The sequence below is a fragment of the Camelus ferus genome, chromosome 6, assembly GCF_009834535.1.
Source record: "Camelus ferus isolate YT-003-E chromosome 6, BCGSAC_Cfer_1.0, whole genome shotgun sequence".
NCBI classification, from domain to species: domain Eukaryota; kingdom Metazoa; phylum Chordata; class Mammalia; order Artiodactyla; family Camelidae; genus Camelus; species Camelus ferus.
In genome coordinates, this window is record NC_045701.1 from 94,177,569 (window position 1) to 94,201,053 (window position 23,485).

At 48.6% G+C, this 23,485-nt stretch overlaps 1 gene segment (V, D, J or C); it reads right to left on the minus strand.

The window, feature by feature from the left end:
• Nucleotides 1-3,238: 3,238 nt before the first annotated feature.
• On the minus strand, nucleotides 3,239-5,049 carry LOC116664462. The segment is given in 3 exon segments: nucleotides 3,239-3,264; nucleotides 4,507-4,805; nucleotides 4,910-5,049. Coding segments are annotated over 3 exon segments (354 nt in total).
• Nucleotides 5,050-23,485: the final 18,436 nt, after the last annotated feature.

The following is a 23,485-nucleotide window of genomic DNA, read 5'->3' on the forward strand; positions in this document are numbered from 1 at the left end:
CAGAGCTTCAGGGCTTTCCCCAAGGACCCCGCCTCTGCAGACAGAGGTGGGGAGGTGGGGGACGGATGCCTCACTCAGACGGCGCATGCTCGTTATTTAGGGAAGGGGACAGACATGCTGGGTTCAAAACCAACTCCTCCCTAAGACACAAGTGCACCTCAAAATGAGAAGCTCTGATCAACTTCTGCCTGTTCCCTGGCTCTACATTCAGCCTGGACCTCACTTCTGCTTTTAGTCCCCCAGGTTCACCACTGATTCAGCACGTCTGGAACTGGATTCCTACTAGATGATCTAGGAGCAGTGATACCAACCCTAATCACACAGGCTTCAAGCCCCTTGGCCACTCCCATCCCAGCCCCCTTCCACTCCCTCCTGTCAAATGTACAGACTTGCACTCAGCCTCCCAAGTGCCCTTCCTGCCTCATTCTCCGCCTAACTTTACCTCTGTTATAAACCCTGCATGGACAATGGGGGATCAGCAGGCTGTGAAACACACCTGACGTCCCAGGGTCAATGTTTGATGCGGGGATGGTCACCTGTCTATAAACTGTTCGCCACAAGTCATGTAGACGTCATGTTCGTCAATAGGTTCGAGCTCAGGAGACTCTTCTGGGAGTCAGTCTAGTGGGCACAGAATCACCCAGTTCTCACAGGTGAGCTGAGGTGTCATGAGAGGTCCTGGTAATGACCGCAGACCCCAGGCTCACTAGGCTGCTTGCTGGGGGGGTGGACTGAACCACCCTAACCTCACGCCCTGGTGTGGATGTAAACGAGTCCAGGCCACCATCACCTCTGGGCTCTACTGTCACACCTGTCTCCCGAGTATCTCATCGGTGCGACCAACCTGGTGTTTCTAAAGCATAACCAGGGGAGGTGGTCTCTGCACGTTTCCCTTCTGCGTAGGATCCAGATGAGCGTCCTTGAGCTCCCAGGTCCTCCCTGAAGAGTGAAGCGGAAGCACCTTGGGCTCTGGACGTGGACCTTCTGGGGCTGTTTCCCAGCAGCACCACCTGCATGTGGCCCTGTCCAGTCATTTAACCAGACTGTCACCTTCCCCTCGGATATGAGGTGGAGAAGTGGGTTTCCGTGGAAGGTGCATCATTCTGTTCCAGGTGTTGATTGTGACAGAAGAAATTTCCACAGCCCCTGGCAGCTTGATACAACATCAGGCACTCGATTGTTAGGACCCTGTGATGTGAGCGCGTCTGGAGGGGGAGGCACATTCCTACCCAGAAGTGCCCCCAGAGGTGCCGGGATGATGTCTGGAGGGCCTGTTCCAGTTGTGCTCAGGTGTCTGGATGCTGGCTGTGGTTTTGGCTGCAAGCAGAGTTAGGGGTGAAGGCCAGCCCTGGGATCCAGCCCTGTGGGCCTCTTCTTGTGCACGGGGCTGCACCCCAGAGAGGTCACTGGGTCAGCTGGTGCCCCCTTCCCAGTCGCTACTCTGGGCAACTTCCTGCAAACCTAAATGCAGTTTTACTCTGTGACCCAGCAACCACACTCCTAGGTAATTATGTAACTAGCCTTGAGACATGTCCACACAACAAAGTGCACATGAATGATTACATAGCTGCATTCGGAAATGACAGAAATGGAGGAACACAATGTCCTTCCTCAAGGAATTAACAAAGAACCTATGGGTCACCTCTGCAGTCAAATTCTATTCAGCAACTTATAAAATGAACTGCCAAACTAGGAAAAGACCAAATAAGGTTCAAGGCCTACAGAGTGAAGGAAATCAGTCTAAAAATGGTTCATACTGTGTGATTTTATTTTTTGCTTGTTCTGTAGAATGCAGAACCACATGTGTAGTAAAAAAGTTCAATGATTTCAGGTATTTGTGGAGAGTTTAAAACTGGTGGTCTTTCTATCAGGACCTGGGTGTTATCTGACCCCTCCTTTGCTCCAAGCCATGCTGCTGGGCACACACAGCAGCAATCCATCACCAAACAGATGTATTTCTACTTGATGAGGCCTGAGCTGGCCTGATGCACACCTAGAAGTGGCCCATGTGCCCTTGGTGCCTCCTCCTGCATCGGTGCCTCCTTTGTCCTAAGCTTCACCTGTGACCCAGTGGGGATTTGCCTACAGTCAGCTGACAGAGGAGAAGGGGACACAGACCTGGACTACAGACAGCTCTGCATGGTACACAGGCACCTCCTGACAGTGGACAGTGGGCGCCCTGTCGTCCTGCCTGGGACATCCCTGAAGGATGGTGTGGGGGACTCCTCCCAGTGGGCAGGACTCTGAGCAGTGCACCTGGATGTTCACCCTCCTGGAAGGAGAAAGACCAGTAATTGACATGATACAAATTCATGGGTTGTAACCAATGATTAGGCTGGATGGTCAAGGACTTGAGAGGAGCGTGGTTTGGAAAAACCTGTGACAAATTATTTTAGGAGGAGACATGTGGATAGTCCTCTTTAAATAGGCAAAAAGGCAAAACATGTTCTGACTCATGAGAATAATCCCCAAAGGGTGATACCTGGAGGGGAAGGGATTCATGTCAAGTGGACATGATGCCAGTCATGTTGGTACTGGCCTGGCTCTTTCCAGCTGCCCCTGTCATCACCTGATGAGCTTATGGTCACTGTGTCCTTGGTGGCAGTAATGCAGGACGTGCATGGGCTCAATTACATGGACACCCACTCACCAGTGTCCTCCTGGTCCAGTCACTTGTGAGGACCCTTCCTGCCAGCTGCAGAGAGAAATCCTAATGTCCTGACTGGCAGCATTTCCTGGGCTGCTCAGACACCACCTGTTGGCAGGTTGGCTACTTTGGGCCACTTCCTTCATAGAACAGGAAACCTCCTATTCTTACTAAAAATATATGTTTATGCTGGATATAAACATTTTTCTTAAAATGCAGGGAATGCAATTCTCTTGCCAAAACCACCACCCAGGGACTTTCAGATCCCACAGTCTCAGGAGTCCAGCAGCCAGCATTGCTTCTGATCGGGAACTCACTTTACAGCAGAGGAAATGCATCAATCGGCCCAAGCGCACGGATCCACCAGTCCTAGATTCCTCACCATCCCACAGCTGCTGGGTTTTAGAACACAAGCTGCCTGTAGAAGATCAACAGCAGTGCCAGGTGGGTAGTAACACCTTGCAGGGCTGAGGTGAGGTTCTCCGGCCGACTGTGAACTATTTACTCTCAGTATGTTGTTCTTCTCTCACAGCCTTGATTCATGGGTCACAGAATCAGGAAATGGATGGGTGGTGGCACCACACATTGTTACCCCCAGTGACCACTAGCTAGCTTGCCTTCTTTCCCTGTGTCTTTATGCTCTACTGGCCTATGGCCTTGGTCCCCGAGGGAGGGACACTTCCACCAGGAGAGAGGACGGTGATTTCTTTGACCTGCTCTTTAAGTCTGTCTTCTGGGCTTTTTGGCTCCTCAAGCCTCTGAACCTACAGGCAAAGAAGGGAGAGGTTGAGCTGCCTGGGTGACTGCTTCTGACTCCCGGGGGAGCTGGAGCCCTGCCCCGCCATGGGAGTGAAGAGGGGTTTACGGGGACAGGGGTCCCTTCCTGTGTCTCCCTATTAGGATGTCTTGTCGTCAAGGTGAACAGAAAACCACAACAACTCAACCCAAGGATGACTGTTTTGGTCCAGATCCATTGGAATGAAGGTTCTGGTCACTTCACTGGGTCATGGCCGCACAGCTGAGGTGCTTGCTGAAGGCAAAGGCACCCAGAAGGGGGGCAGGAAGGAGGAAGCAGCAATACGAGCCGAGACTTCTGAGCAGTTATGGAAAGAGGGCTGTAGTTGTCCCGCGCACTTTCCCCTTGTTTTGCTGCAGCCACATGTATACGTGTGTGCATGCGTGTATATCCGTGTGTAAGTGTGTGTATGCGTGTGTTTATGTCTTTGTTTGTTTCATGTCTTATCCCTTCTTATGTGACTAAAGGCGAACACAGCAGTTCACGCTTCTGCTGGGACACGTACCTCCTCCTGCCCTCAGGCTGGGCTTTCCAGCAATGGCTCCCCTGGTTCTCAGCATCAGAATCACACTGGAAAGACACCCCCACTTTCCTGGTCTCCAGCTTGTGACAGTAATTTGTGGCACTGCTCAGCCTCCATGGCCATGTATTTAGAAAACTTATGAATGATCTATTGTTTTGGTTTCTCCAGACATTGGTTCTGTTCCCTTGGAAAAACTAAACTGTACACAGAGAGGTTATTATCTCATTTATTGTAGAGTACTTGAAAACACAGGTGCAGTATAAACACAAATTATAACGTTTAAAATTAAAAAACCCATCACCTATAAAATGCCAAGTGTTATAAGCCCACAAAAAGTTTTCTTAATGAGAAGAGACAATCACCGCCCCATGCACCTGCTCATTGGGCTGACCCTGAACACAGCAGGTGGACCCTGAGCACCACCTGGTGGATCAGGTGCGCCCCCTGGTGGGTTATGTGCGCCCCCTGCGCCCACCCTGTGTCACTGCATGGAGGTTTGCATCTGGGCTCACATAGACTTCCCCTCACTGTGTCTCTCACACAGTAATACACGGCCGTGTCCTCAGGTTTCAGGCTGTTCATTTGCAGATACACCGTGTTCTTGGCGTTGTCTCTGGAGATGGTGAATCGGCCCTTCACTGAGTCTGCATAGTATGTGCTACCACCAGCACTATTAATAGTTGAGACCCACTCGAGCCCCTTCCCTGGAGCCTGGCGGACCCAGTACATCCAGTAGCTACTGAAGGTGAATCCAGAGGCTGCACAGGAGAGTCTCAGAGACCCCCCAGGCTGCACCAAGCCTCCCCCAGACTCCACCAGCTGCACCTCAGCCTGGACACCTGCAAATACAAAGACATCCTGGTCAGGAGACTGTCACACGTCCTCTCATTCCCTCACTCACGACCACCCACATCCTCAGTAGCTCTTGTTCTCCATGAATTACCTTGTAGAAGAGCAGCCAGGACCACCCAGCTCAGCCCCAGCTCCATGGTGAGTCGTCTGTGCTCAGTCCTGATCAGAGAACGGGAGCAGCTGGGAATCCCGGGCTGGGGCTGCTCTCCCAGAGCTGCAGGTCCAGGGATTGGTGGCTTTATCCTCAGAGGGAGGCCCTATTTGCATGTCATCTCACTATATAGGAGGTCATGGGCCTTGTTGGCCTCAGAGAGGGCCCAGGCCCCTGAGCAGCTGTGAGTGTCTGTGGTTTGCTGGTGTTGGTAGCATTTGGAAATATCATGTTTATTACGTGAATTTTTCAGGGTAAACTCTTAGAACCCTGCTATGTTCTTTTGTTTCTACACATGCACACAAATCCTGTGCTGTAGTTGTCAGTGTTCCTCCCATATTGGAGATTTAAAGATTCCCAGAAGTGTAAGTCATTTGTGGACTGTCCAGAGACACATATAAAGTGAGATTTTGACCCCGTATTTTCATGTTTGCTCTTCCTGTCTGGACATAAGTGGTCCAGAATCACTTCTAAGACAGAGTTGGACAAGCCTGGTGAGGGTTCCTGGACCCCCTCCTGTGATGAGAACATGATGATTCTGTTCTACGCTCGTGTGTATCTGATCATGTGTGAGCAGGGGTCATGCACGCATTCTCAGGAGTCTCTAATATTTGACTTTCTATCAATGGCAGCATTCAGGAAAACACCTTTACTTATCGTGGTATTGTGATTGAAAGATGCTTAATTTCCACTGTGTTGTCTTATTTTTACATAAATGACATGAACAATGTAACGTGCTCTCAATCTCCCCTCTGCTCTGCATGTTTAAATCTACACAGAGATGCAGAGATTGTCCATGTGATGAGAGAAATGGGACCACACCTCCCCTACCTGTGTTTGACGTCTCCAGTTGGCATGAGAGCTGGGAGGAAGATTCACCCCGCACTCCTGGATCAACTGCCAAATCCCAGGTGACTGAAGATTCTGAGTGTGAACTGCCAGGAGTGCAGCCTGAGGGTCACTGCCAACTCCTCTGTGTCATCTTTTGTTACTGAGTCTTTCAAGAAACCACTCCCCACCCAGGTGTGCTGCCCTCAGACCAAAGCCTGGAGCAGCTCGAAGGCTTATGGGTTAGACTCATCCACACAGGCGAGGGTCTTAGCTTCAGAAGCTGGAAAGCATAACGCTGAAGAGGGTGAGGTTATGAAATATGCATTGAGACTGAGAGTCAGGGAAGTTCAGTAAGGAGGCACAGGAACACACAGAAAGCGGGTTTAGAATCCCTGGCTTCATCCTGAATTCTCAGAAGTATTCTTGGAAAGACTGGGCTGCACCGAGGTTCACATGCTTCTGAGAAAATTAATGTCAGAATCCTGGATAGAGGATCAATGGATAGAGTTTACATTGATGACTGGAAAGATATTGATTTGAATGAATATTCCTATTACAAATTTCTGTAAAGAATACTGTTAGTTTTATAAAGAAAATGAGCTGGGCTTATACAAATTCAGAAGAAGGTGGAAGTCCTGGAAACCATCATGAGACATATGACCTGGGCTCCCCTCAGTGTGCGCAGGGACACACACACACATAGACACGCAGGTGCACATGCACATACATGCGGAGACTCACACTCTTGTATCATATCTGCATCCAAACCTCCTCTGTCGAAGTATTGTCTCCAACACACACAAGACATAGTCCTGTGACAGGAAACTGATGGGATCTGAGGGAAAGTGGAGTTCTAGGATTTTCCAGTAATGACTGAGCGACTCTGTTTTCTTAGATCCCATGACAAGGGCTGCGATGCTGGGCTTAATTGTACCTCAGACGCCATCAGCACACGGCCCTGCACTGAGCTATGGGTTTAGCCCTTGTTTCCACTTTACAGCATGTGTGAAGGCCCCACGAGCACCTGCACACAGTGTTTTCAGTGAACGTGAGCTTTAATTTCACCTAGAGACATATTTACTATTAAATGGCTGGATTTATGGTGAGTGCTTCTTAACCTTGTAAGAAAGTAGCAATTTTCCGCGATGGGGGCTTCAATATTTTAGTTCCATCAGCAGAATATTTCTTTATTCCTGTATCCTCTTTATATTACAAAATTATCTCATTCTTTATCCCTTAATCTTCAGTTGTAGGGAGGTATCTGGATAACACAGTCTCACCTGCATTTAGCTCCTTGTTCAGAACATCTGAACATGCTGGGAACAACACAATTGCTCTCTGGGTTCTGGGTGTAGCCACAGTCTGATCTCTGCTCCATCTCCAGGCTTAAATATAAAAACCTGCATAATTCAGATCTGGTGTGGAGTTTCCTTCCAATGAATGTCTCTATATGTGAATTTGTTTTTTGCCATCCACATGATTCACTTTTATTTCACAATGAAGATTAACCCATTTTCCCAGCATTGCCAGATTGGGGCAGCCTGGCTTCTGCAACAAAACTGATCCAACCTCACAAAGTGGGAAAAATAAGAGTAATACTGAATACACAGAAACCTCACTGAAATAGAGTTTGGTGACAGCACGGTGGGCTCTCATGTCCTATCAGAGAAGAAGAAAGACACCCTGTTCCCTCCTGGCAAGGACTCAGGCAGTGAGGGGTGGTCACAGCTCAGTCGGTGAGAAGCCCTGGGTGCCTTGTTCACTACAGCCCTTCCTGCAACATCCATTCCCATCCACAAAATAGTTCTTATCCCCGTGTATGCTAGGAACTTGCCGGTGGCTCACTGTGATTCCAGGCACTGACCGTAAATTGTTGTTGATCACAGATGAAAACATTTCTTCTTCCTGGAGAAATAACTGGCCATCTCTTTGCATCAGGTCAACATTTTCAGGGCCCTTATGGAATCAGAAAAGACCCCGTATGAGTGTGGGTCTGCTGAGCAAACAGTTGTGGGACCCACACTGGTCCCATGGCTGCGCCCTGTGTTTCTCCCCGACCCTGCAGTTTGAGTCTAAGTCATTCTCCTGGAGCCCAGCTTCCACATCTGTGCAGTAGGAAGCTCTGCAGGCTTTGTCTGAGAACTATTGTAAGGTGTGTCCTTTGTAGGTAAGACCTTGCACTGTAGGCAAGTACATATTGGGCTTTCACTCTGACTTTGAAAGCAGGTTGTTCCAGCTGGAAGTGGCCGGCCTTCCTCCCACTCCTTGGGAATAGGGGCTGATCTACTGGGCCTGTGCTGAGCATCCTTCAGCCTGGCTCCTTCAGAACCAGACTGATCCCTTAGACCTGACTGGTGTTGGGCTTGCTGGCTATTTGCACTATTTGAGCAGTTTGACCCTTTATGCTGCTTAGAAATTATTCCTTTTTTCTCCAGAAATCAGCTTCAGAATTGGGGTCCAAGTTATCTAACTGTTCTGAGGTCACCTCTGCTACAGGAACCCCAGCTAGTTTTTTGTTTTAAAACCACGGACCTTCCCTGTGGAAATGTGTAGTGAAATGGACAGGCCTGGCCAAAAGCGATTCATGCTTCCATTATATATATATGTCAATGGCCATTATGGGGGACTTTAGAAAATCTCAAACTTACTTTTCTTAAAACCGACTTTAATAACTATGTAAAATCTCCAAAACTGAATGGTACACCTATTTACCTCATCATTCTGTGCCTTTCAAACATGTTTTAGAACCTCTAATTACCTCTTGTAAATTATGATCATAAGATTAACTGAGGCAAACAGGGACTAAGGAAAGAAATCTGGGCCTCTGAAGCCTCGGGCTCCCCTTCCCTGGCCTGTGTGTCTCAGGCTTCCCTCCAGCACCAATTCCTCCCTCTCCTCTTACTCCTGCACGTCCTCTGTACCCTCAGATCTTCCACAGTCAGTGTCTCCGCAACTTCTCACTTCCTCTGAAATTCTCCTCATAGTCTATTCCTCCAACTTGTCAGGTCTTGTTATCTTTATTTTCATCCTTATGAGAACCCAGAGGGCATCTCCTCATTTCCTTTTTTTTTTTTTTTTCTGGACTAAACCTGAACTGTAGTCAAAGATTTTCCAAACCAACGTTCCTCACAGAGAAATTTAATGTGGCCCCTCAGACTGTTCAGCACGGCTTCTCTGACTTACATCGTCCTGTTCCTGCAGGTATTGTGTCATGCCTAGCACTTTTCTAAACCGCTTGCTGGGAGAATCCTAAAAGGTGTTCAGAATTTCAGCCAGGAGAAGAGTCCACTAACTTGTTATATAGAAATTCTCTAGCAGCAACTAGGCAAATTCATTGGGCAATTCCTGAGACTTTCTCAGCTCTTTTATTTGGAATAAAAATTCAGTTTTCCCATGAAAATCTGTTGAATCTGTTCATGTTTATTTCAATCAACTGCAAATAATTTTAGAAGAAAATTGCTGTTTTGCTTCATATGTTTATTCCACCTGGGCCGCTTTTAAACCTAGTTTACAAATAAGCTGACACAGGACATGTCAACTGTAGGGAAGAGGTGCAGGATGGAATGGGAAACCGTGTCCACCTCTTATTTTCTTAATGTGGCAAACCACCTCTGTCACAGTGCAGGTGAGACACCTAGAAGGACACATGCTAAGATTCCTAAACTGCATTTACAGCGAATGAAGGCCCCAGAAAAACCCAATTCCCTCCTGGTTCTGCTTTTATTGTCAAGATCCAGGACTTTGAAAAAGAGACTCTTATAAATGCATGCGCTTCAGGCACTGTCAGCCCTCTGAGCAGCCCTCCCATCATCCTCCTAGTCCCCAGTGGCTCTGAGGAAAGACATGGAGTCTCCCCAGTCCCTTCTCTTAAGCGAACTTTCTCCAGGTTAATGGTGAGGTTCCTTCCATCCTAACGGTCATGGAGCCGCACCCTCCCTGCTCAGCTGAATGACTGAGAGCAGCCCAGGCTCAGGGAACTAGAGCAGTTCCCACAGTGGGGACCTGTGACGAGCCACGACACGTCTGTGCCCTGAGCCTCCTCTTATATTTAGGCCCTTCGAGAGATGCACACAGTTTATGCATTCATTTCTCCACCTTTGTCCATTTTACGGTTAAGACTGTTCAGTGAAATATTATGGTAGAATTACTGTATCTCCAAAGAGAGAAGTAATTCTAGAACTTGATAGAATACATTAAATTAAATGAAATGAAAGCATTTTTATTCGTTCTGTCTCTGATGGTACTAACGCAAGTTCTGGAAGAATTGATTTTTTTCTCCCATCGAATCAGCTATCACCTTCCATGTTTTCGAAGCCTCACGCTGGTATTTGCAAAATTCACAGTGCACCTTCCTTCAGGGTTCAAATATATTCCATAAACATCTTCCTAGGATTAATCAATCTCCTACAATTAAAGAAATCCTTCAAGCCATAGAGCCCAAAAGAGAAGATTACAAGGCTCAAGGCCTCATCACTCCTTGAACTTGTCCCTGTGGTTCCTCGGTTTCCTGAGGAGACAACTTCGGGGCTGATGGTGGAGGCGCGTCCGCCCCTAGGGGCAGGAAACTGCACAGTAAACGCAGCAGCACTGTGTTGTCGCGAACCCTCACACAACACTAACAGCCACCCCGTGTTCCTGAATTCTTCACTGTGATTGATTAGTGAACTGCATTCTTTATTATTCCAGTTGCTAGAGGTGGCCTGTCCCTTTTTGCCTTCAATGGGGAGAATTAAACTTACTGGGTCATTGCTGTTCCAGGAATTCGTTTGTTACGAAAATGACAGGCCAGTCAAGAAACAAGCACCACACGGAGGGTTGGAGTACTCAGATGTATTACGCCTGCGGGCTCAGAGGGGCTTCTGCTCCGAAACTCTGAGCACCTTCAAGATGTGCACATGAGGTTTTATAGGGTAAAGTACAAGCTTGGGGTATTTGGCCAATAGGCATGGAACAGCTTTAGCAGCATTACCATCACAAAAGTGGAGGTGGGGAGACAGCAAACAAATATTCCAAAGCCAGATATGTATCTTTGAAAATCCAGCTGGCTAGCAAAAAAACATAAACAGCAAACCAATACTGATAAACTTAGATTTACAAGTTAGTCTAGCAGAACTCAGATCAGTATTCCAATACTTAGACTTGTGAATCATCTTGTTAGACCAGCCCAGCTTTTCCTTCACATTCCCCCCTCCTGATGCTTTCACAACCCTAGTTGTTGTAAGCATCATCACTTATCTGTTGCAGGGGCTCATAATTGGAGGCTAACATCTGAAGTTTTATAGCCTCTATCCGCTCACTGACAAAGCGGGTCAGGAAGTTTAGGACACGGGGCCCAATTAGCAGAACTGCAAAAATCAGGAGCAAGGGACCTATGAACGGTGCCAGCCAGGAGGTCCAGCCCCAGGGGCCTGTCCATGGGCTCTTATCTAAAATATGTTTTCTCTTTTCTACTCAGTCTTGTAGCTCTTGAACTATCCCTGTAACAATTCCTGATTGATTGGCATAAAACAGTACTCTTCATTTAGGAAGAGGCATAGTCCCCCCTCTTTGGCCTTGAGTAGGTCCAGACCCCTCCTGTTTTGTGAGACCACCTCAGCCAGAGAGTGAATCTGACTTTGCAGAGTTCCCAGAGTTTCTGCTATTCGTTGAAGATCATGGCTGAATTCACCTGTAAGCTGAAAATACAAAAAAGGTTGGTACATGGACCACTTGTCACCCGGTTACATGCAGGTGCATCGTGCAGCCAAGGGGAGTGAGGGCATTAGCGTCAGTAGCATCAGCCTTATGATTATCTTAGACATGATGCTGCAGTGATGGCACTATTTATACCAAGGTATAAAATAGCTACCAGGATTCTATGGCCTATGTTCCAGTCAGGTGGGGCGGCGCTAGCTAGCCCCACTGCTAGTACGCAGACTAGTATAGCAAACAAGGAAAGAGGCAAGGGAGCACAAAAGAAATACATTTAACAGCTGCGTTGAGCTTTCCTCAGGCTTCGGCCGTGCATTGACTAGCCAGCTTCCAGGTGTGGCTAGAGCAGGGCTTGTCGATCCTTTTCTGGTCCCTCTTGATCTTGAGCGGGTCTCCTGGGACACACTCAATTTCCCAGGGACCCTCTGTCTGAGGTGAAGTCGCTCTCTTAACCCTGGAGTGGTGGATCCAAGGGATGATTCCTGCAACTTTAACAGCTGTATGGGTAGTTAATACCACTAAATATGGTCCCTTACAGTGAATAAAGGCATGTGTCACTAGATGGCCCCCTACTTGACAGGATCGTGGTTGGCAGAAATGGCAGGCAGTTGAGTCCCCAGTAGCCCCTATAATAGTTGTCTTTTTCTTGGTCGGGGGGGCTACAGGTTGGGTCACCACAGAATACTCTGCTCCTGTGTCTACAATAAAAGTCATTGGTTGGCCCCCTATAAACATTTTGACCTTGGGCTCCCGGGGGCCCAGGGGCAGGGGGCCGGTCTCTCCTATTCTGAGTTGACCCCAGCCAGTCCGATGTGATTACTGGCTCGTGGCTCCAGCTGATAAGTAGGCCTTTTGGGGGTGCTCTCTTTCCATCCTTTCTGTTTGGGCACTCGTTCTTCCAGTGTCCTGTCTCCCGGCAGTATGCACACTGGTCTTGGCCCAGGGGCATCCGTGGTTGGGGTCCCCTCTTCCGGGGTCGTGCAGGATTCTGGCTGAAGCTTGTTTTCCTCAGGGCTGCTGCAAGGAATGTGGCTTTCTGCTTCATTCGCTGGTCTGCTTCTCGTTGGGCTTCCCGTTTTCGGTTTACAAAACTTTGTTTGCAACTTCCAGCAGCTGTGTAGCATTCATCTCAGCGAATCCATCCAGTTTTTGGGGTTTCTGGCATATATCTGGGTATGATTGGGTTATGAATGCAGCGTTGACCATCCACTGGTTTTCTTGGGCCTCAGGATCAAAAGGAATGTAGACTCGGAATGCTTCACATAGTCTCTCATAGAAGTCAGTGGGGGTTCCCTCTGGCCTCTGGGTCACTGTGGTCGTTTTAGACATGTTAGTTGGCTTCTTGGCTCCTGCTCTTAGCCCTTATAGGATGGCCTCCTGGTGCTCACGCAGTGCTTCTCTTTCTTGTTGGGTGTTAAAGTCCCAATCTGGCCTGGTGTCATGGCCCACCCCTCAACATCCATTGTGTCTTCAGGGACTTAGCCCTGCAGCCATTTTTGTGCTTCAGGGAGAATGTGTCTCCTCTCCTCTGTATTGAACAGAGTCAGAAGCAGCTGGCGGACATCTTTCCAGGTGGGCCAGTGAGAATGGAAGATGGACTTTACGAGGTCACTCATAGCCTGCAGTTTTTCGGAGTAGGAAGGAGTATCATGGCAACAATTGAGAAGGTCTGTGGTGCTAAAGGGTTTGCAGTAGAGTACAGGGTGCCCAGGCTGAACAGTCCCGTCTTCCCCAACTTGCTGTGGCCCTTGTGTCTCCCGCAGCAGCATTTGGAGGGCCGGTGGTGCTGGCCTCCCGGCTTGTGCTGAGCGGAGTCTCCTGCCTATGGCTCAGGCTGGGGGCTGGGCTCTGCTTCTGGGTCCTCAGACGGGAGGTGTTGGTGCCCCGGGGGCATACGGAGGGGGTAGGCATATCTGACTTCTGTGTCTCCCTGGAAAATAGGCTTTTTTCTGTCTGTCATTTTGGCCTGGACTGGCTGTTCTGCTAATATCTTGCATTGTCCAGGTCCATTTGAGCAGAACCGAATCCATGGGGGTAGAGTCTGGGTGATATTCAGCCAGGATTCAATGTAAGGGAATTGATCTGGGTGGCCTGGGGTTCTAATGATTATTTGATAGACTGCTCGCACTTTTGCTAGGTCCAGAGTTCCTCCTGAGGGCCACCCGTCTCCAAAGGCCGGCGATTTAATCTCACACAAAGTGCAGAGACTGCCAGGGGTCATTCAAATTCCACAGTCTCCTGAGAACCCCTTTTTGAAATTCTTAATCATGCAGTCTAGAGTGGTGGGTTTAAACTTAGAGCCTCCCATTTTTTTAGATGTTTGGGAAGGTAGCCTTTATATCTTTTCTTTCTTCACTCCTCAAAACACCGGAGTTCCCAGAGAGACTGCTCTCTTGCTGGGTCTATGAGTTGTTTTAAGGCTAACTTGGTCAGGGACTCTGGGTTCCAGTCACAGCTGATGCCTCTGGAGCTCAAGGCCTCAAGCAGTTCCAGGGACTTTCTTCATTAAATCCTTTCTATATCCTGAACTAAATTATCAGGGGCATGGGACTGACAGCAGATGGTAAAACAAATGGACTAGAAAAGGGACCTCCAAGGCCGGGTGAGCCCAGTCCAGAAGGAATTCATCTTCTAAACGCGAGTCCTGGGGGTCTGGGGCTAGGCAAAAGGGGCACTACTTGGGTCAGTTCAGTAGGGGAACCCTAAGTCTCGGGTGTTCTGTGACAGAATCAGGTAGGAGACTTTCTCAAAGAAATAGCATCCTAGCCTCCGAGGGCACAGGGGTGTTGACCCATTGGCTGTCTATGTCCTTTTCCCTCCCAGTGTGGCCACCCTGTGCCGGTGTCGCAGACAAGACAAGGGAGGGTTTTCATAGCGTCCGCCTGGCCGCTCCCCTAGCAGGGACGAAGGTGCCTCTTAGCTTTGGCGGGTCAGTATAAGCTGCTGACTCTGATCGGGACCCTGAGGGACCGATACCGCCCTGAGCCGTATGAGGTCAGAACGGAACCGCAGGTTGGGACTCACTCAAACTCCGTAGCAGAATGCCGTGGAGCTACCAACTCGAGCCTGATCGCATGTTTCACAGGCTGCTCATTCACTCACGCAGACACACAGAGAGGTTAATATCATTCCTCCCACCAATACCAATATCCTGTTTCCTGTAGGAGGGGATCCGCCTCCTCTTCTGTCCACTGGGACAGGACCTGATACCTGACCTGATTTCCCTGTCTGAAATACCATCAGACAGAGAGCCTGTAGGAGGGGGTCAGCTTCCTCTTCTGTCCAGTGGGACAGGACCTGATACCTCCCGGGGGTTCCTACCTTGTCCAGACGGCCAGCTGGTGAGTCTATCCATCCCTCCATGGAGTCTGGATCTGGTTGTAACTCAGCCACCCAAGGGGCCGAGTTGCCATCACGAAGGAGAACCCGGAATATCGAAGGTGGCGCCACCTCGTTCGCTGCTGGAATTCCATCCCCCGGTCAGCCAGAGCCACCAGTCCAGCGCCTCAAGGGGCCGGTGTGGTTGTATCTCGCTGGGGCCTCCAGAAATTTTATGGGAATGACAGGCCAGTCAAGAAAGAAGCACCACTCGGAGGGCTGGAGTACTCAGATGTATTACACCTGCGTGCTCAGAGGGGCTTCTGCTCCGAAACTCTGAGCACCTTCAAGATGTGCACATGAGGTTTTACAGGGTAAAGTACAAGCCTGGAGTATTTGCCCAATAGGCATGGAACAGCTTTAGCAGCATTATCATCACAAAAGTGGAAGCTGGGAGGCAGCAAACAAACATTCCAAAGCCACATATGTATCTTTGAAAATCCAGCTGGCCAGCAAAAAAACATAAACAGCAAACCAATGCTGATAAACTTAGATATACAAGATAGTCCAGCAGAACTCAGATCAGTATTCCAATACTTAGACCTGTGAGTTATCTTGTTAGACCAGCCCAGCTTTTCCTTCCCATATTGAGAGCCCCTCTAATTCTGGGTAAGTCTGGAGGCTGGTCTGGATGATGTAACATCTTTTGGAAGTTCTAGTTTGTGGATAATGTGTTTCCTTTATCTCCTTCTCAATCCTCCTTGAAGGAAGACATCTACCACTTGCTACAGTTTTTATTCTTAAGGGGCAATCGTTTTCTTGAGGAAAATTGCAGTTTACCCAAATGCAGACTCAATGTTTAGGATACCTGACATGAGAACCAGGGCTCCACTTACATCCAGATGTACTTCCACGCAGATGGGCTCCATCGGGTCCTGGCTGATCAACACCCTGATCTACGGGCTAAATGTGAGACTCTCCCAGCTACCTGGACACTGCCGAGACCTGCGTCCAACTTTTGTTCATACGGCCGACCTCAGCATGATTCGCTCAACAGCAAAACCTGTACTGGAGCCTCTCGGCTCCCCAGCTTCACCACTGAAGTCCCTCATGATTGCTGAAAACTGATGGACCACTTTCCGCCTCCTGGTCGTCTCCAAGATTCTCCTCAGAAGCCGTGTTTTCACAGTACCTCTCAGGAGACAGAGATGCAAGCGTCACACCTTGCAACCTGGATAGCTTATCTACTGGGAAAGACACTTCCAGAAGAACTCCTCAACCTCAGCAGAAAGATCTCCAGCAGGTGCTGCTCACCAGCCCTTGTGCCACCAGTCTCCCGAGAGTGAGAACTTGGGTCCACGTGACACACATAAGAAGGCAGCTGGGCCCTGAACATTCCTGCTCATCTGGCGACCCGACTGTGGAGACTCTCAGAATTGAGGGCAACATCAGCTGAGACAGCTTCCCAAGGCATCTGTGCCAGACCTATTGGACAATTTCCTGCCGAGTCTCTGATGAGAATATAACATGTCAGGTGATCTCCAGCCTCCGGTCTTGATAACACAGGGACTTACGGTGAGAGAGCCTGCGCGCTCTCCCTCTCACTGCTCCATGTTGCTGGAATGTGGCCTCAATAGGAGCACTTTCCATCTGACATGAGACGTTTCACCCAGAGGAGTTCCTTCCTGGCGCTGACAGACAAAAACGTGAAAAAAACCCCAGAAATCCTAAGTCTTCATCAGTGATGTTTTCAGAGAAAGTTCTCAACCTTGATCAAACGGCAAAAGGCAAAATATAAAGGAAACCTCAGTTTAGTAAAATTGGGTGAGCAGAGGGGAGCTCTCATGCCCTTTGATGGCCTCAGAGCCCAGCTGGGGGAAGCAAGGCTTCCCCGTCTTTCCTGGGCAGGACTCAGCCAAGAGAAATGCACGGGCTCTGGTTCCCTAGGGCTCCCTCAGCCCCCTTCCCCCCTTGATGAAGGAGGCATCTCCTTTTACTGAAGACGAGCATGTGGCTCATCAGGTTTGCAGACGCCATACTGAAGCTGTTTACTGGTCCAAAGTAAGCCCACTTTTGTTATTGAAACAACTGCTCGTCTAATTGTGTTACATCAAAAAAGGCTAACTTCCCATGAGAATGTTGACTTTTATCTCCCTTATTTCCTTTCGATTTCCTTGTAAGTTACCGAGGAGGTCCCTGGGATAGACGTGAGCTCCCAACTGCCCAGACGTTCCTGGTCACATCCATGCTCAGAGGAGAGAAGGTGACCTCACCAGCCTGCAGGGGGTGAGGGGAGGTGAAGGGGTGCTGTGAGTCCTGAGGGGGAGGGGATGTGGGTGCTGGGGAAGGTCTAGTGATTTCTGTCAGGGTGGGTCACAGTGGGGCAGGGATACAAGAGCAAGTGTGTTGGATATACTGATACGGTTTTAAGAATTACAAGCAGTGTTACTTACAGTTGTAAAACAAGTAACAATTTGCTACATGTCTCATATGTGAAACATCTATTAATATTGTAACAAATTATTGTTCTGAGGTAAAATCCTCAGTTATTCCAGATACAAAGGCAGGAAATTTTAAATGTTGCAAGAATCCAGTCCAGCCTGGGCTCTGTCGGGGCTTCTGCAGACTCAGGCTCAGAAAAGACAGCTCTGACATCCAGGTCCCATAATCCATGCGAACCACGAGCCCCTCCCAGTACTGGGGTGTGGTCTGGTGCCCCCTTGTCTTGTATGTCCATGCTCGGGGCCCTCCTGCCCACAGAGCAGGAACGTTGTGTGAAGAGAGTGTAATGTGGACTCTGAGTGCACTGAAGACCAAAGTCTGGTGTCTGCCTTTCCACTAAGTGAGAATAATTTACACACAGCAAATGTAGACTCTGTATGTCAACAATGATATAAATTTGACAACATATAAATATTTTGTCTTAGTTTTTCACCATTATTGGTATTTGAGTCTAGTTTCCTTTTGTGGGAGCTGCCGTGTGCTGTGTGGGATGCACGGCCACATTGATGGACTCTGCCCACTAGGGAACCAGGCACCTGCATCCCAACCCACATGTGATGGCCCACTCTGTCTCAGACATTTCTAAATGTCCTCTGGGGGACAAAATGACTCCAGTGTCACACAGACATCATTTTCCAAATATGCAACATTCTTCATGCTATGCTTGTGAAAGGCACTGCAGGAAACAGGACTCAGGACACTCTCGAGGATGAAATGGCTGGAAATACATTGGAAGGTGGAGGGCAGACTCGAGGATGCACAGAAGCGTCAGTTGTGTCATTTAACATCTATAATTTGACAATGAAAACGAGTAGTTAGTGAATAAATATCAAATAAAGGTCCCATGGAGAGATATTTCTATGTGTCTGTTCCTAAGTTAGGCTGAGGAATAAAACACAGACAAGCCTGAATCCATGAAAAAGGCCCAAGTTCAGATCAGGAAGTTTCCCTGGAAAATTTTGGGTGGGCTTACATGGGAGATGGTGAACCACTGGAGGATCCACAGTCTCTGGAGGGAACCCGTCCTCGGCTTATTCTGCACCTGCTCTGAAACAGGTCCTCTGGTTTCCTCACGGCCCTGGGTGCCCCCTGGTGGCATGACCCCTCCCTGCAGGGACCTTTGTGTCTGGGTCACCCTGATGTCCCCTCACTCGCTCTCCTTCCAGTGACAAAAGCACATGGCTGTGTCCTCAGGGATCCCAGAACTGAGCTGCTGGGACACATGACCTTGAATGTGTCTCTGGAAATGGGGGGGATTTTTTGGAAAGGCAGGGTGTATGCTGTCCAGCACCCAGACCCAAGCACCCCAGGTTCTGCTGGGCTTTCCCTGGGGTAGGATGGACCCAGACCCACCAGGAGGCACTGTGTGTGGTAGAGAGGGGGGTTTATGTTCTTGTCAGTTAAGTCTTTGGCCCTCAGAGGATGATGTCAGTGAAGAGGAGACCCTGGCCCTGGGTGACAGAGGTGATGTGATGGCCCTGTGCCCTGCATGTGGTTCGCATGCATGTGGGGTCGTGTTTCCGCACGAACATGGAGGGTCAGGTAGGCCCTGTCTCTGAGCTTGGGAGGCGGTGCTGGCTGACGGCCATGGTGGACACCCATTCTGCTCACTGACCACAGCTGCTCTCCTCCAAGAGCAGGGAGTTCAGTCCAAGGAGAGTCGGAGGGCAGGGGAGTGACCGTCAGCAGAGCAGGACCTACTTTGCCTCCCAGTGTTTCATGTGAAAACGTCCTGAAGTCACGCCTGTTACTAACAACTGGAGTGGGCGTCTCCCACACTCCTCCTCTCGTGCCCCCCAGCACCGTGGTCCCCTCTGCTCCCTGTGCACCTGCTCGGCATCTCTGCTCTGACTCTGAGCTGCTTGTTAAACAAAAGCTGTGCTCTTTCCTGGATGTCACACCAAAGTTTTTACAGATTTCCTGCCACCGTGTTGGCATTATTGCAAATAAGTTAACTCAGTTCAACAGCACATGTTCTGTTATTTTCTTAATCTGTTCCTCAATGCTTCACCTCACATCCTGTGTCTACAGTGTGTTCCTCAGACCCCCCTTAGAAATCATGAACAGACTTTAAGACGTCCATTCCTTGCTGCTCTGAGATTTGGTTGGTTCTCGATTTGAGTACATTTTATATCGTTATTTCCAAATTATACCAAAACTGATAGATATTGGACATTAATATGTTCAGGATCATTCTACCCACTCCTGTGAGGCCAAAACCATTTTTCAGTAGAAGTTCATGTGACTCTTGGAGATGATCTTAGGACATCTGTGCAGAAAAGGTGATTTTTCCTTTGCAGTGCGACACTTACTTTCCCACATATGCCTGAAAGACTAATCATTTGTGTATTACTTGGGTAGAGATTCCATCACAGAATAACAGACTGGGCAGCCCAAACAGCAGAAATGCATTTCTCTCAGATCTGGAGGCCGGAAGTCCAAGATCAAGGTGCCCAGAGGTTTCGGTTCTTCTGAGGCCTTTCTCTTTGCCTGCAGGGGCCCCGTCCTCACTGAGCCTCAGATGGACTTTTCTCCCGTGTCTGTGCATCCATGACACCTCTGTGCATCTGCTTTCTTCTTCTGAAAGGCGGCAGTGTCACCAAAAGGAGGAATGACCAGAGTTTTTCATGTTCTTCGGATTTAGTTTCCGGCTCTCAGAGAATCATGTCAGTGAAGATAAGAACCCTGACTCTGAAGTTGACACTGACCATTTGGCCACACATCACTGAAGTTCCTTGAAATGCTTTCCTCAATTAGTTCTGGACCAGCGGGATGCTGCGTCCATCTTTGCATGTCCCAGTATTATCAAGAAACCTGCTGAGTCGTGTTAGTGGGAATCCTCACCTGGAACTCTGATCACCCTCAATATGTGATCCAATTCACTACACCTATCATCCCCCAGGGAGTATTTGACCAACCCGGCCTCCTGTACCACGAATCCTCTGGAGACATTCTGCCCAGTGTCCCCCGAACTTGAAGTCTCCTCACAGTAATTTTCCACCCTGTCAGAATCACCATCTTCTTGACCATAAACCTCCATTTATCATCTGAATTTGAAATTGAACCAGGTAACCCAAACTGCCACAAATACCCAAAGTGAGATTTGTGTTCCTTTATTAAAATAAAATTTATACCTAAACTTTATTATCAAGCTCACAGCCCCCATCAGTTTAATTCATGCCTGAATGGAGCTTGTCTGTTCGAAATACTCTCTCCTTAAGTCAGCTCACAGCACTTTGTGCTCAGGGACACTGGACCGCACTTCAGGACTACATGTGGGCCAATTTAAACAGGAAAAATTCCTACATATACCACAAAGTGTCAAAAACATGGCACTAACTGGACCTGGAAGGAGACTCATTTACGTGATGGGAGTTGAAACAAGAGGGCAGAGCATCACCCCGACCGACCTCAGGTGGGAATGTTAGTTTGTTGGGGATTCAAAGTGCTGCCCACGTTGTAAATGTCCAGGAGTTCAGAAAATGCAACATTTTTTGTTTTGGCCTGGAAATAAATTTTGCCCAGATGTGATCTGTAGACCGCGGACTCCGTGAGCATTGAGGATCCCTGCACACGCAGTCCTGGGCAGTCTGGAACTGGCGTCTGTGACATGCATCCTGCTCACAGCAAACCCTGCGTGCCCTATGACAGAAAGATGGACGGTGTGCAGCCTCCTGCCCCGGGAGCAGAGACAAAGGTGAGCAAATGTTTGCACGTGTTTTCCCAGTGCCTGTGCCTTCTCAGGGTACTCATCAGGTTTGAAAATTTCTGAGTCACCTTTAAAATTATACTAAAGTTTAACATTGTTTGGACCTTTTTTTCAGTTGTAAATATATATCCTGATTACAAATATTATTGTCAGAAAGCAACACATACCTCAACAATGAAAATTTTGAATCCAGCAGATGGTGTTTAGTAGAGTTGATGGGCAGGAAAAGAAAACCAAGGATTGTAACTACAAACTCCTCCCACACCTCTGCACCTGCTCTGAGGCTCAGCCCTGCCCTTGGTGGGTCGTTAGCATCCCCTGGGTGTTGTGGGTGCCCCAGGGAGTGAGGTTTTTGTCTCGGCTCACAATGACTTCCCCTCACTGTGTCTGTGTTACAGTAATACATGGCCGTGTCCTCAGGTTTCAGGCTGTTCATTTGCAGATACACCGTGTTCTTGGCGTTGTCTTGGGAGATGGTGAATCGGCCCTTCACGGAGTCTGCATAGTATGTGCTACCATCACTAATAATAGTTGAGACCAACTCGCGCTCCTTCCCTGGAGCCTGGCGGTACCAGCCCATGCTGCAGCTACTGTAGGTGTATCCAGAGGCTGCACAGGAGAGTCTCAGAGACCCTCCAGCCTGCACCGAGCCTCCCCCAGACTCCACCAGCTGCACCTCAGCCTGGACACCTGCAAACACAAAGACATCCTGGTCAGGAGACTGTCACACATGCTCTGATTCCCTCACTCCCGACCACTCACATCCTCCGTATCTATCCTTCTCCATGAATTACCTTGTAGAAGAGCAGCCAGGACCACCCAGCTCAGCCCCAGCTCCATGGTGAGTCGTCTGTGCTCAGTCCTGCTCAGAGAATTGGAGCAGCTGGGAATCCCGGGCTGGGGCTCCTCTCTCAGAGCTGCAGGTCCAGGGCCGGGTGGCTTTATCCTCAGAGGGAGGCCCTATTTGCATGTCGTCTAACTATATAGAAATTTGGGGCGTCGTTGGCCTCGGAAGTGGCTGTGCCCTGGAGCACCTGTGAGTGTCTATGCTTTGCTTTTGTTGGTAGCATTTGGAAATATCTGTTCTCTTATGTGAAATTTTCAGGCTAATCACTTAGCGTCCTGCTTCATTCTTCTGTTTTCTACACATGCCCACAAATCCTTTGGTGTAGCCTTCAGTGTTCCTCCCATATTGGAGACTTAAGCAACCCCTGAAGAGTAAGTCATTTTTGGACTGTCCAGGGACACAGCTTTGTGAGGAGTTGTCCCAGGGTTTTCACGTTTGCTCTGCCTGTCTGGACGTAAGTGGTCCAGAATCACTTCTAAGACAGAGTTGGACAAGCCTGGTGAGGGTTCCTGGACCCCCTCCTGTGATGAGAACATGATGATTCTGTTCTATGGTCATGTGTATCTGATCATGTGTGAGCAGGGGTCATGAACGCATTCTCAGGAGTCTCTAATATTTGACTTTCTATCAATGGCAGCATTCAGGAAAACATCTTTACTTATCGTAGGATTGTGATTGAAAGATGCTTAATTTCCACTGTGTTGTCTTATTTTTACATAAATGCCATGAACAATGTAACGTGCTCTCAATCTCCCCTCTGCTCTGCATGTTTAAATCTACACAGAGATGCAGAGATTGTCCATGTGATGTGAGAAATGGGAACAAACGTCACCTACCTGTGTTTGACGTCTCCATGTGGCATGAGAGCTGGGAGGAAGATTCACCCTACACTCCTGGATCAACTGCCAAATCCCAGGTGACCTAAGGCTCTGAGTGTGAACTGCCAGGTGTGCAGACTGAGGATCACTGCCAACTCCTCTGTGTCATCTTTTCAAACTGAGTCTTTCATGAAACCACTCCCCACCCAGGTGTGCTGTCCTCAGACCAGAGACCTGGAGCAGCTCGAAGGCTTATGGTTTAGACTCATCCACACTGGTGAGGGTCTTAGCATCAGAAGCTGGAAACATAACGAGGAAGAGGGAGAGTTTATTAAATATGCATTGAGACTGAGAGTCAGAGAAGTTCAGTAAGAAGGCACAGGAACCCACATTACGTTGGATCAGAATCCCAGGCTTCATACTGAGTTTTAAGCACTGTCTTTGGAAAGACTGGGCTTAATCAAGGCTCACATGCTTCTGAGAAAATTAATGTCAGTATCCTGGATAGACGATCAATGGATAGAGTTTCCTTTGATGATTGGGAAGATATTGATTTGAATAGATATTCCCATTACAAATTTCTGTGAAGAATACTTTTGTTTTTATAAAGAAAAGTAGCTGGCTTTATCCAAATTCAGAAGGAAGGTGGAAGTCTGAAAGCCATCATGAGACACATGAACTGGGCTCCCCTCGGTATGTGCAGGAACACAAATACACACACATGCACACACAGGTGCACAGGTGCATACGTGTAGAGACACCCAGTCTTGTATCGTATCTGCATGAAAAACTTCCTCTGT